The sequence below is a fragment of the Amphibalanus amphitrite genome, unplaced genomic scaffold, assembly GCF_019059575.1.
Source record: "Amphibalanus amphitrite isolate SeventyFive unplaced genomic scaffold, NRLGWU_Aamphi_draft 000825F_arrow, whole genome shotgun sequence".
In the NCBI taxonomy this organism is placed as follows: Eukaryota; Metazoa; Arthropoda; class Thecostraca; order Balanomorpha; family Balanidae; genus Amphibalanus; species Amphibalanus amphitrite.
Window position 1 is genome coordinate 133,066 of NW_024882319.1, and position 12,360 is coordinate 145,425.

At 48.1% G+C, this 12,360-nt stretch overlaps 1 protein-coding gene across 1 annotated transcript; it reads left to right on the plus strand.

Moving 5' to 3' along the window:
* Nucleotides 1-479: 479 nt before the first annotated feature.
* Nucleotides 480-8,908, plus strand: LOC122366689 (ras-related and estrogen-regulated growth inhibitor-like protein). The gene is made up of 5 exons (XM_043339203.1): nt 480-1,093; nt 2,520-2,576; nt 2,929-3,005; nt 6,941-7,122; nt 8,333-8,908. Exons 1-5 carry the CDS (start codon nt 910-912, stop codon nt 8,586-8,588), a joined length of 756 nt encoding a protein of 251 aa, XP_043195138.1. The 5' UTR covers nt 480-909; the 3' UTR covers nt 8,589-8,908.
* Nucleotides 8,909-12,360: the final 3,452 nt, after the last annotated feature.

Consider the following 12,360-nt stretch of genomic DNA (forward strand, 5'->3'; position numbering starts at 1 on the left):
TTCAGAAACCAAAAGAGATGCGACGGGACTGGTTAACTGGAATGCAGCCCTATTGTCTCTGGTCTTCTGGAATGCTGGGCTTCACAACACTGAAACAGGATATGCTTCCGATCTATAAACGAAGCTACCGACTGTCCAAACATGCAAAGATGATGCGTTTCTTGCCCACAATCAATTCACTCACGCTTCCTGCGTTCAGAATAGAACATGACTTTTATATATTTACCATAGTCCATATGATGGCATATGGTTTAACCATGTTTTACTAATCAAACCATCACTATATACCTACATATTTTGACGGACCCTGCCTCACTCGAATCATCAACCAAAGGTCACCACACCATGGCCATTATAATTGGCCAGTTTATCACCCGCTCCACGGCCGCCTCTGACGGGCGCAGGGAGCAGCGCTCGTGGCTCCGACGGCGCCGCACGGTCCGCGGTGTAACGTGTCGGCTCAGTCGGCTGCGCGCGGCCGGTGGCGGCGGGTGCGTGCAGTGAGACCGGGTGAGAGCCGCGGTGAGCGCCACGCGAGGCAGAGCAGGTGGCGGAGTGAGGGCGAGGACGAAGCCTGTGACAGCGTGTGGACAGAGAGGTTTTCGTGGAGTGATAACGACACCAACGGGCTCTTAATTTATCACACGAGCGAATACGGTGCGGAGACTGCAACGCCACGTGGGAATATAGCGGAGACTGCAACGCCCGGTGGGGGTGTCACAGGGACTTCAACTGAAAACAAAACGCTAGCACCGCGGGCTTGAAATACAGCCGAGCCTTGCGCCGACATAAAGTTCAGGCATGGGACCAATCAAGTAACTCCCTCGCACCCACGCACCTCTGCGGACGTAGCCCGCGTGTCGGTGACCGGTGACGCGACCCCAGTGACCCGGTGACCGGCGGTGACCCATGGTGACCGGCACGGTGACCTCCGGGCCGGCGATGCTCATCACCAGTCGGTGTTCCTCTCAGAGCAGCATCTCGACCAGCAGCTGCGCCTCGAGTGGCACCAACACGGAGCCTCGACAGACGGCCGCCGCCGCGGAGCCCATCAAGGTGCTCGTGCTCGGAGCGCCCGGCGTGGGAAAGTCAGGTGAGAAGACGGAGCGCGTCTCCGAGGATTGGATGATGATGCGTTTTGTCGGTGATTTTATCAAAATGAAAAATAGTCTACATAGATGTGGTGTACATGATGGGTATGAGTATAAAAGCTTCAGAAAGTGGATGTCTTATTCCTAAGTAGTTACCCCGTTGAAGAAGTAGTGTAACTGTACTGACCCATACAAATTTTGGTTAAAATTTGAATTGAGCGTACCAATAATGACAATCAAAATAATTACCGTGACAAAATACAGTATAGCATGACATACAAATGTAGCAAACAGCATGGCGGTTCTGACGAAAGGCATGACTGGCTAGTGGCTATGCTAGTCGCGTTAGATTCATTTATACGATTTGGCATTCGGGTCTGAAATTATTTGATGTTTTCTCACACACACTTTGAACGGCCCCTTTTGCATCACTGCTACACTTCCCAGATTGTTCATAACTGCAAGCTAGGCATTGATCTATTTTGAAGCCATTTTCAAAAACCCATGTAATTATTTTGTTAGCACAACTCGTCCGCCCTCTCCTAACCTATCCTCTCATCTCCTCCCCGTCTCCCATTAGTTTTGAAGGCGACGACGGCCCAGGTTGCCTGCCGTCGCCGTCCCTGTTTACGTCCCGGCAGCGCACCTGGCGGACCCACGCGGCGACACGGAGGAGCGCGGGAGGGAGGGACGGCTGAGAGGGGCACGGACGGACTGGGGGGAATAGTCCATACAGGAGGAGATGACCAAGATATTTGGGGAAACAGGGACAGCACGTGCTGCAAACAGCAGGGACAGGGACCCCTTAGATCAGTGGTTAGACAAGAACGTCTATCAGCGAAGGGCCGATTAATGGGACATGGGGCACGCGCTAAAAGCACCCCAATCCCCCTGGTATTATGGCATTAGACCGGTTCACGGTCACCCCGCCACCCCATCTGATGGGTCAAGCAGATGGAGCACAGTTGATGGTATTGGCGCCAAAACAGCCCGCGTTGATGGTGGATAGGATTGTTGATAACGCATGCGTACTGTAGTGATTTATGGAGATCATCAGGGAGTCAATTACTTAATTTGCTTGTAAGTAAGACCTAAGGAATCCTATATTTTACTGAGACTAAATAAGCTATTTGTCTTGGGCAAACTTAAAAAAAGCAAATGCAGCCGAGATGGTTATCGAACACATGAACACGCATATTCCCGAAATTTGGGTTTCAATTAGAAACATGGAATAGTCAATATGGGTTCCCGTTCGAAGTTTGACTTTAGCGAGACGACATTACCACAAAAACGTGCTTGTGCACCATGTGAACGTCCCTTTACCGATAATACCTAGCTTAGGGCGGCTCTGTAGCTCCTGTCCACTGACTGCTGTGAAAATCGCTAATCTGTCATGTCCCTCGCTGAGATGGTCATTTCTGTTTTCAGCCTTATGCGTGCGGTACCTGACGAAACGATACATCGGTGAATACAGCTCCAGCGGCGGTGAGTTTGAAAAGACGCCAGCTAAATATTCATGTCCGTGAACAACAGACTCGTTTAGCTGTGAGACGATGCACGATTTGCATGTGTGTGAGCATTTACGCAGCAGGACAAGGACCCTGATGGTCAGGGCTAACTGTTCACAAAGACGGCATGAATGTTTCATGAGTGTTGAGTTCCTCGGCATTGCTAGTCTTTGTTGTACTGTGATGGTCGTTACATATGGTAATGTTTATATTAGTACGAATGTTTCACGTTTGTCATGTGTAGGAAATGTTTTCCCACAATTATCAACTTTGCGTCTACCAGCAGCGTGTCCTCGGCCCAGTGTGACCAAATCTTCCGTCTTTTTCAGATATGCGGTACACCCATTCGGTGACCCTGGATGGAGCCCGAACGGGGGTGGAAATTTTGGACAGCTGCAGATGCATAGTAAGTACACTGCTTTTCATATTAGTTACACTTGCATTAATCTCCCGTAGAAACGACAAACTTGGGTAATTGGTTATTTTTATAGCTATTGACGCCGATTTTAAGTTTCACAAGATCCGATAAATAGTCCAAATGCTGAAATAAAGACACTAACCAGGCGCTAACGGACAGCAATTCATAGCGTCAGCGCTCACTCTATAAGTCACACACAACCAAATGAACGTCTGATAGATTATATGAATCCGTCATCATCACTCAACTGATTCTATTGAATACTCGAAGTCGACTCCAGTTTGACCAGTTATATGCAGTATGCACGTTCCAGTTACGTCTTGGAATCCTCAACAGTTACATCTGTGATTGTTCCTTATGATTGATAATCAAGAGATAGATAATGACTTCATCACGAGCAGTAACTGACCTATGGCCGTAGCCGCGGTTCCCCTGGGAAACCTCTAGGGATTCTTCACATTCATAAGGACAATGAAGCTCCGAAACTCTCAGCGACAGTCTAATGGCGATTGATGAATGTTCGCAAGAACGGGCGGCCGCGCAGGTGGTCGCGCAGATCGCTATGGACAGGGAACGATTACGCTTTGCGTTACGCAATTTAGACAATAGCGACGCGTAATGGTGACTCTCAGGTTTCAATTGAAAGATCCTCCTCATTGCATATTCCAGGAAACTTGATTCAGCGTGGCAGTCATTGATGGATGCTCTTGTATTGTCCCTGGCAAATACACCCATTTGTAAGAAGATAGCTTAGCGAATAAGGCTACCTAACTGGAAAATCATTAATTGATTGTGGTAATAAATGTAATAAATTTAGTCCGAATGGTTGAATGGGCGCATTTTGAGGAATCAGAGCCCGCACTAGGAATAGCTTGTTGTGCTGACCCTGACCCCCACCACCCGATTGTGCAATTCCAGTTGTATGGCAGAATTTTGTCCGAACGTTTAACGTGCCCTCGCTACTGGACAGTGGACACGGTCCCCTCCGCTCACTCACGTTACCTGGCTTCTGTGCGGCCCCTGCCACAGACACGCACGCCATTACACGTAGGAGCTAAATGTGGCCACCCGCACCGGGGCTTGAACCGGGATATCACTACCGGTTAACCCTATTCCGGGCGGGCTCTGAAAGGTTCGATTCTGGGCGGAGGGGGGCCTTTTCGCCCCCCCCCTTCAGATCTAAAAAATTACACATCGCAGCGACAAACGGCAAACAGCGTTTGATAGGTCTACCACTTTTACATAACACATTTTCAGGTCAGGTCAATATTGAGGTCACCAGAGGTCATCAACGATAAAATGTTTTGGAATTAGTTACCTATATAACTTTTAAACTAAGAAACATAGAGACATAAAATTAATACATTTTTTGTTGCTCTCGTCGAGGCGATGCGAAATAAGTATGCAATGGCCTTCACAGGTCAATTTGAAATTTGACCCGAGGTCAAGGTCAGGTCATTCATCAATGAGGTTGTGGGGTATGGTCATGCTGCATACCAAACGACGCGCCTTGACCAGGCGAGCAGTTTGGTACCACTTACAAGTCTTTAGCACCATCATGTCGTGATTTATTGACATAAAAACGATTTATGGCGTCACATGACCTCAGATGACCTTTCCCGGTGCCCCTGTCAATTAGCGGCACCAGGATCATCACCGATGAGATAATCTTCCATAATACTGAAAGAATTGGGTGGTTTCGACTCGTTTACATGAAGCAGGAGGCGTTTCAATATTTTCCCATAGGCTTGCAATGTAAAGGTCACGAGTCTGGCCTGACCTCAGGTCATAGATATAAAAATTCTGAGATATACAAATTGCACATACCGGTACCCTAACTAAAACCTGAAGAGAAGAAACTGATCCGTCAAAAACTCTAGCTCTAGCGTGGTTGCAAACTTTTCTGAGGTGGGGTCACCAAACCGCCTCTGGTGACCTGACCTGACCTAACCTAACCTAACCCGGCAACTTTTTTTTGTCAAAATGTGCACAATGAATTTTAGGAAAAGTCACCGAGTATGAGCTTTCAGTCTTGCAGCGTTTGGCAATGGCACAAGAAAAACCTGAAAGGGGGCCTTAAAGCCCCCCCCCCCCGCCCGGAATAGGGTTAAGCGTCGAATTCCGGCGCTTTTATCCACTCGGCCACGGAGAGGACTATCTTAATACCAAGACCATCAATGACCAATCAGTGAATTTATTCGCCACTTTTGATTGTGCTGTAAGAAGCGCACCTATCATGACTTCATTTCCTTGTCGATGTTATATTTGCGCGGTCTTCAGCGATGTGCAAAAAGAAGCTAACAAACTTAGGTATCCTTGATACACCCTTTCCAATCATGACTAGTTCAAGTGCCCGTAATAAATCGAATTATAATTTTCGGTGAACTGAATGATCCTGTATCACAAACTCAACGACCCAAACCAGCCCACACCAAATTACATCACGTCTAGAATACCAAATACACGAGCACGCGGCACAAACATCACACTAAGAAATGCAAACACCCACACCAGACTTCCTCATCGCACATCATCTTATTATAAGTCATTCTTTCCAGCGACAATCAGAAACTGGAACCAATTGCCAGAAACCATCCGTAATCAAAATCATAAATCATTTAAAAAAGAAATTCGCGAGCGGCTGGGGTTACCTGATCCACCAAAGTATTACAGCTTCGGAACAAAGGAGGGAAATACATTATATACTAGAATGCGTACCGAAATGACATATCTGAACTCCCATTTATATAAAATCCTCAAATGTCTTTCCCCAATGTGTGACTGTGGCTATCCTGACGAAACGTCCCAACATGTCGTCCTTTCCTGTCCCAAATATGCGAATCCCAGAACTGAAATGATTAATACATTAACCCGCATCTCGCCTTCTTTTGCTGACCTTGAACAACCTCAACTATTCCTAACATTGGTACACGGCACTGATCTCGGCGGTGTTGGTGGTCGGGCGGCGTTTCAAAAAAATTTGATTGACACCGGTAGATTAACTTAGACTCTTGCACGCGGTAAACTTGCTCATGTGGCTGGTGTCCGAGGTGGGTTGTGTGGCGGCTGACACCGACATCAGACTTTGGTGCCCGGCGGCCGGTGCCGTGGCGGCGGCCGGTGTTTTATCCCTTGGTTTACCCTTACCCAGACATGGTGCCTCGAGTTAAGTACATTGTGTGCTTTTGCATCATGTCTTATCTGTTTGTTCAACTTTATTTTTGCATGCCTTGATCAATAAACGAAGTGATGATGATGATGATGATGACTGCTCCTCTGTAGTCAACTGCTGTTTTACTTCCAAAAGCATGCAGCAAAGAGGCAGAATGCACACACACGAATCATCCCCATCGCCAGTCACGCGAATAAATCATCGCCAGTCACGGTACTTGTGACTTCATTCAATGATCTTCATTCATAGACCTTCCCATTTTTACGATGCATATGGAGAAGCCTACGGTTGGTAAATGTGTGGAAATACAGATAGGTACGAGAGTGACTATGAACATAAAAGTAGTTAGTTGGACGTTATTTTACGTCAGGGACTAAGGGGAGTCCCTACGTGTACACATCTGTTGTTAGTATATAAGACCATTCACGGGGATCACGTTCAAGGGCATTTACCGTAACAGACGGTGCGAGAAGGAATGTACAGGAAACAGCACTAGTGGGTCTGGATGGGACACGTTTAGTGTTGTTAATTCACGCTGCACTTATGCGCTGCAACCAATAGTTGTTTTCCAATAGAAAAAAAAAACAATTCCAACGGAAAGTGTTTGTCTATTTCAAACACCCTGCAGCTATCATCGGACCATGTAAACATTTATATCGTTATCAAACGTACACATTAAATTATGCGTTTCTAGTCCTTCCTTCTATCAAGGTAAACTGGCGCAACGCTGGGTCACGTGCTGTGTTTGCAGGCGACTGGCTGTCTGTTCGACCACCTCCGCTGGGGCGACGCCTTTCTGGTGGTGTACTCCGTGTGTGAGAGATCCAGCTTCCAGGCGGCTCGCGGCTTCCTGGAGACCCTCAGCCAGGAGAAACTGCCGGGCTACTTCACCACCGTCCTTCTGGGCAACAAGCGCGACATCGAGCACGCTAGGTGAGCTCCGCAGGTCAGCTGGCTGTCCCACGGGACCGGGACCACGGCACTGGGTGAAGGCGGGGGAAGGGGGGGGGGGGGCGACGCAGATGGCGGACCTTGCGCCGTCCGGAATACAGAGGCTGCTGCAAGTCATCATTGTTGGCATTTTTCAACGTCCAGTCGCTGTCGGTTCCGCGTACGCCGCGGGTGCCGCGCCGCACCTGTTCGGGGGTGGCTTCCTTCCGCATACACGCCATGTGTATGGATGACTGACATACAGCCGTCACTGGCTGCCGGGGTCGCCCCTGTACTGCCGTCACAACATACACTGGACAGGGGGTTTCGTGAGCCACCATCGCCATGACCTGTGACTGGAGTCCCCACTGTCACCGGTAGTGACTCGTGGGTCCCTTCTGCCATCCCACGGTCATGACCTGTGACCGGTGACGGTTCACCCCACCGGGTGGCGGTCCGTGCCGTCTGTAAATCACCCCAGTCCGTCCGGTGGATGCCCGGGTGGCTGCCTCAGCCTGCCAGCTGTACCAGTACTAAGGCCATTGTTATTCTGACCGGGCGGCGGCCTATAGGCCGAGATGTGAGCGAGCCAGAGCGCGGGATCAATAGCTCACAAATGAGCCTACCGACCACTATCGCAACGAAGGTGACCGGTGGGGCAGTTACCGCTGTGATACATGGCAAGATGCGGATTGTGGCATGAGAAAGATCGTGTTTGTCGGACTGATAGGAAGGCAAATGAGCTTTCCATTCAGAAGTGGGCCAGATAACCCTTTCTCGTAGTCAAGGACCCGCACGTTGTTGGTATAAACACCTACGTCAACACAACAAGATTAAGGCACATTTTATGGTAGTTGTTACTTTCAAAGCGTTGCAGCAGCCTCCACCCAAGGTCTCAAAATCATTTTGCAGAATACTATCTTTCAAAAAGTAATCACAAATAGGTTGAACAGTTGGAAGGCCTACTAGCATGCATTGAATGAAGTCAAAAGCTCAATGGTGGTTGAAAGAAATTCACTTTCATGAGCTACATAGAAGAGAACAAAGATGTTTGATCTTTCCTGTATGGGCGCGAAGATTCCAATATTAAACGGAAATTAAGTTCAAGAGCACATGCATTGCTGTAAGATATCAAAACTCATTTGCATTGTTTGTGGTTGTGCCCCTCCTAAGCACAAAAATCCCCCGTTGACAAACCCTCTCTCCATTTCAGGCAAGTGGACACGGAGGACGGGCACGAGCTGTCGCTGGCGTACGGCTGTCCGTTCTACGAGGTGTCGGCGGCCGAGAGCGCAACAGGGGTCGCACTGGCCTTCCACACCCTGCTCAAGGAGGCACGCAGCCTGCAGCTGCTCAAAATGCTGCCCATCCGCCGCCGGTCCGGCGTCAACAGCGTTTCCAAAGTCCTCGGCAACATCTTCGGCAAGAATGGCAAGTACAAGAAGAAGAGGCCCTCGCTCAGTATTTAAAAACAGTGTGGAGTGTCAATGTATGTAATTTGCGCTGTTGGAACTGTGTTCGCTTATGATGTGAATTGGATTAACTGCCAAGCTACTTTTGTGGCATGTTTTAACTGATGTTAGATATGTGGCTTTAGGATAGGCATTCAGAGAAGGGTCTACTACACTTTGAGTGATGCCATTGTTCTGTTAAACAGTACAATACTGTTGAAACTGCCTTGTTCTGCCTTCTGAGTCGTTTAGAATATCTAAGGATGTTCGCATGAGATTTAAGCAATGACCTTTGTTCTGAGAAATTGACAAGTGTGAAGAATGAAATGTATAAAATCCACATGTTTTTTTCAGCGCTTTTGATGGGAATCCGAGAGGGAGCCTAAACGTTGCATTTTTTATTGTCACTTTCCTCGTACTTCTACCCAAATGTTCGAATAATTTTTTGAGCTTGACTTCATTTCAAGCATCAGTGGTCTCCATCATAAGTCTTTATCATTCCAGCCTTCAATCAAAGCCCGAAGACCCACATTGCGTCACGATCTAACTGAGTTCATGCCCACATTAAGAGCCAAGCCTCTTCGAGACACATCCGCAATGGCGGAATGGGAACTGTCACAGTAACGATGACGGACTCGGCGACTCCGAAGACGGATGACGATGACGAGGCGGAACTCAATTTCAGCTGAGTCGTCTTCTCGTGACACAGCCGCAAAATGTCGTACGGAGCAGTGCGCGTCGTGACTCGCATTCCTGAAAATGCCGACCGTAAAGCACCTTTATTGGGCATCATCGTGCAAACGATCACCCAGCGTTTTTATCCTCGATAACTCCCAAACCTTAAAAAACTTCGTTCCGTTCCCTCACCTCCCAAGCCAGCAGTCGACGTCGTTCTACGTATTCCTTTTCCCAGGGTCTATTCTGCCAACTGAAAGGAAGACCTCTGCGGTACACCATCTTCCCATCAGTCATCGGACGTGACCTAGCATGAATAGATGTGTCCTCTGTTGAACCTCCATGTTCCCCATTCTTTCCATCTTCTGCTGCCCTCCTCTGCAGGAGACACAGGTCCCTGTCCCTCGATATGGCTCCATCTCCTTATCGAGCCTTTCCCGACTGTCCCCTTGCAGAGCTGATGACGTCAGAGGTTCCAGAAGGTAATGAACGGCGCTCCGGGAGGACAGGTAATGTGCCATTGCTGACAGGTGGCTGCGCTTATATGGTCGGCGGGGTCCGGAGGTGGGTGGGGTGATGGGCCAGCCAGGCTTCCACTGCAGAGGCTCAGTAAGATGGAGCTGCGGTCTGCAGAGCACAGTTCACAGCGGGAATGAGACGGGGGCAGTGAGCCGGCCAGCGGCGGGGATAACTCACCTCAACGATCGGCACGTCAAGCTGACGTCGTGGGTAAATCAGCTACTGAGTACTGAGAGAGGTGTGTTGACAATAGAAATAGAGCTGTTCAGTTTCCAGTGGTCTATGTCGATGGACAGAGAATGAGAAACTAAGGCCACAGAGAGAAAAATGTTATTTGTCAGTAGCGGCGGAACACCTTCAATTAAAGGAACTATCCCACCTTCTAAAATGTTGTTAAAACCAGTTAAATTGTGCCCGACTTTATAGATTGGATGACCAGGAACACGGTTCTGGCATTTATTTTTCATTAAACATCTTAGGCTTCCCATATTCCAAACACAAACTTTCAAATATGTGACGTCACAGCCCAAAATTACCTCCTTCCCCAGGCCACATTACTGTCATAAAGCTGATTCTTTTTACTCTGTAGGCACCACAACAAAGTTCAGACCAAGTTTTAAGCGATTTTTCAATGAACAAACCCATTTAAATCAGAATGACTAAACGAGGTGACGTCACACTAACGGACGCTCCATGTTGAAGATAGGGCCTTGCGCAAGGCCCATTTTCAAATGAAGGGAACGAATTTCTTCAACACCAAGAGGCCGCGGGGGTTGCAACCTAGATAGATAGTGGTTTCTGAACCTCGCCGCAAACTTGGCTATCTCAACTCAAACCCCATGTTAAAGGTGGGATAGTCCCTTTAACCCGCGACCTGGTGGGGGGGGGGGCTATTTTTTGCCCCCCCCCCTTCCAGACTTTTCGATATATCTCCAGAACCGCTGCGCCGATCGTCACCAAACTTTCAGTACCCTCCCGGACATCAATTTTACACATTGTGACCAAAAATTTTTCCAAAAGCTATGATAGGTTGGCCGGAAATGACGTCAGAGTGACGTCATGTTCTGCCGTTTTCGACCCAAAAAAGGGTTTCGCGGGAAGAGCTGTCAGGCCTATAGCTTTGCAAATACAGAAAAATGTTTAGGACATAAAAGCTGTAGAATTGACAGGGCTACAAAACTGCTATCTCGGATTTTTGATTTTTTTTTTATTTTGACCCCCAAAAATTAAAAAATAGATTTTTGGGATATAATAGTCAAAAAATCCCAAAAGTTTTTTGAATTTCGCAAAAACCGGAATATATGTGATAGTCCTTACCACCTTCCATCCACATACCAAATTTTAGATTGATACCTCTTTTTTTGGCGAAGTTATAGCGAAAAAACTGTTCAAAATTGATGACGTCAAATTTTCAAACTCAATTTTTAGCAATTCTAGACCTCGTAGTGCAAAACAAAGACCACCATTAGACTCCCCGTGACGAGCTGCATCGAATCGATACCCATTTTATGCAAAAATATCAACTTTGAAATTTGACCTTTTTTGACCTGACCTTGACCTGACCTCCACCAGAAAGTGACCTAAACCGTACCTGATGGTCTTATAACCAACACCATTGGGTTTGATATGAAAAACTGGCCATAAAACATGCATCGCACAACCTTAGTAAAGTTGGGTTCATGTGGTGACCCTTGGTGACCTTTGGTGACCTGACCTGTGACCTGACCTGGTATGACCAGTGACCTCTAATAGCAACATATGTACTAGACAACTGACGTCTTATCGCTGATTTTCGACAAAATGCGTTTTACTCGGTGTTATAGCGCTTTCCCTAGAAGCCCCGTGAACGGTGAAACATTTTATCTTTGACCTGACCTGTGACGTCATCGGTGACCCCGAGGTCAATAAAATTTGGTTTCCCTCGACAAATTTGACAGGGCTATCGAACGCCGTTTGAATTTTGCGGATCCGTCCAGTAGTTTCGGAGATACGAGGGGGGGCAAAAAATAGCCCCCCCCCCCCCCCACCAGGTCGCGTTATAAACAGACCCCACCAGGGCGCGGGTTAAGGGGGGCACTGCCGACTTTTGATCCCATTCTTTCCATGCAACGCCCATAGGGCTAATGTTAAAATGCCGAAATCAAAGGGGGGCACGGTGCCCCGGTGCCCTCCCCGTTCCGCCGCCTATGCTATTTGTAAAAGCAGTCAAAAGCATGTAGTTACCAGAAGCGAATTTTATTCTATATTCCACGGGAAAAGGACCAGTAGACCACTAACCGACCGAGTCAGTCGCAGGCACCACGAGCCAGACGATTTCCGCTCTCGGAGAGCTGGAGCTAGCCACGTGCAGTCATTATGCAGTCTCTTATTGGGACGGTGCGTCATCGCAAATTCATATTCTGCTTCCTAGGCCGTATAACTGGACTGTCACAGCATTAGCACTCACTGTCGCCCCTTACATCAGATACGCCCTATCCACTCTTTCAGACCAATGTCAGAGAGCTGCATAATCTCCCCGCACAGTCGGTCACTGAGGCAAGTCGTACACCCGCCCTCAGAACGCACGGCGCACGCAGCGCGGGTGTCACTGTGTCAC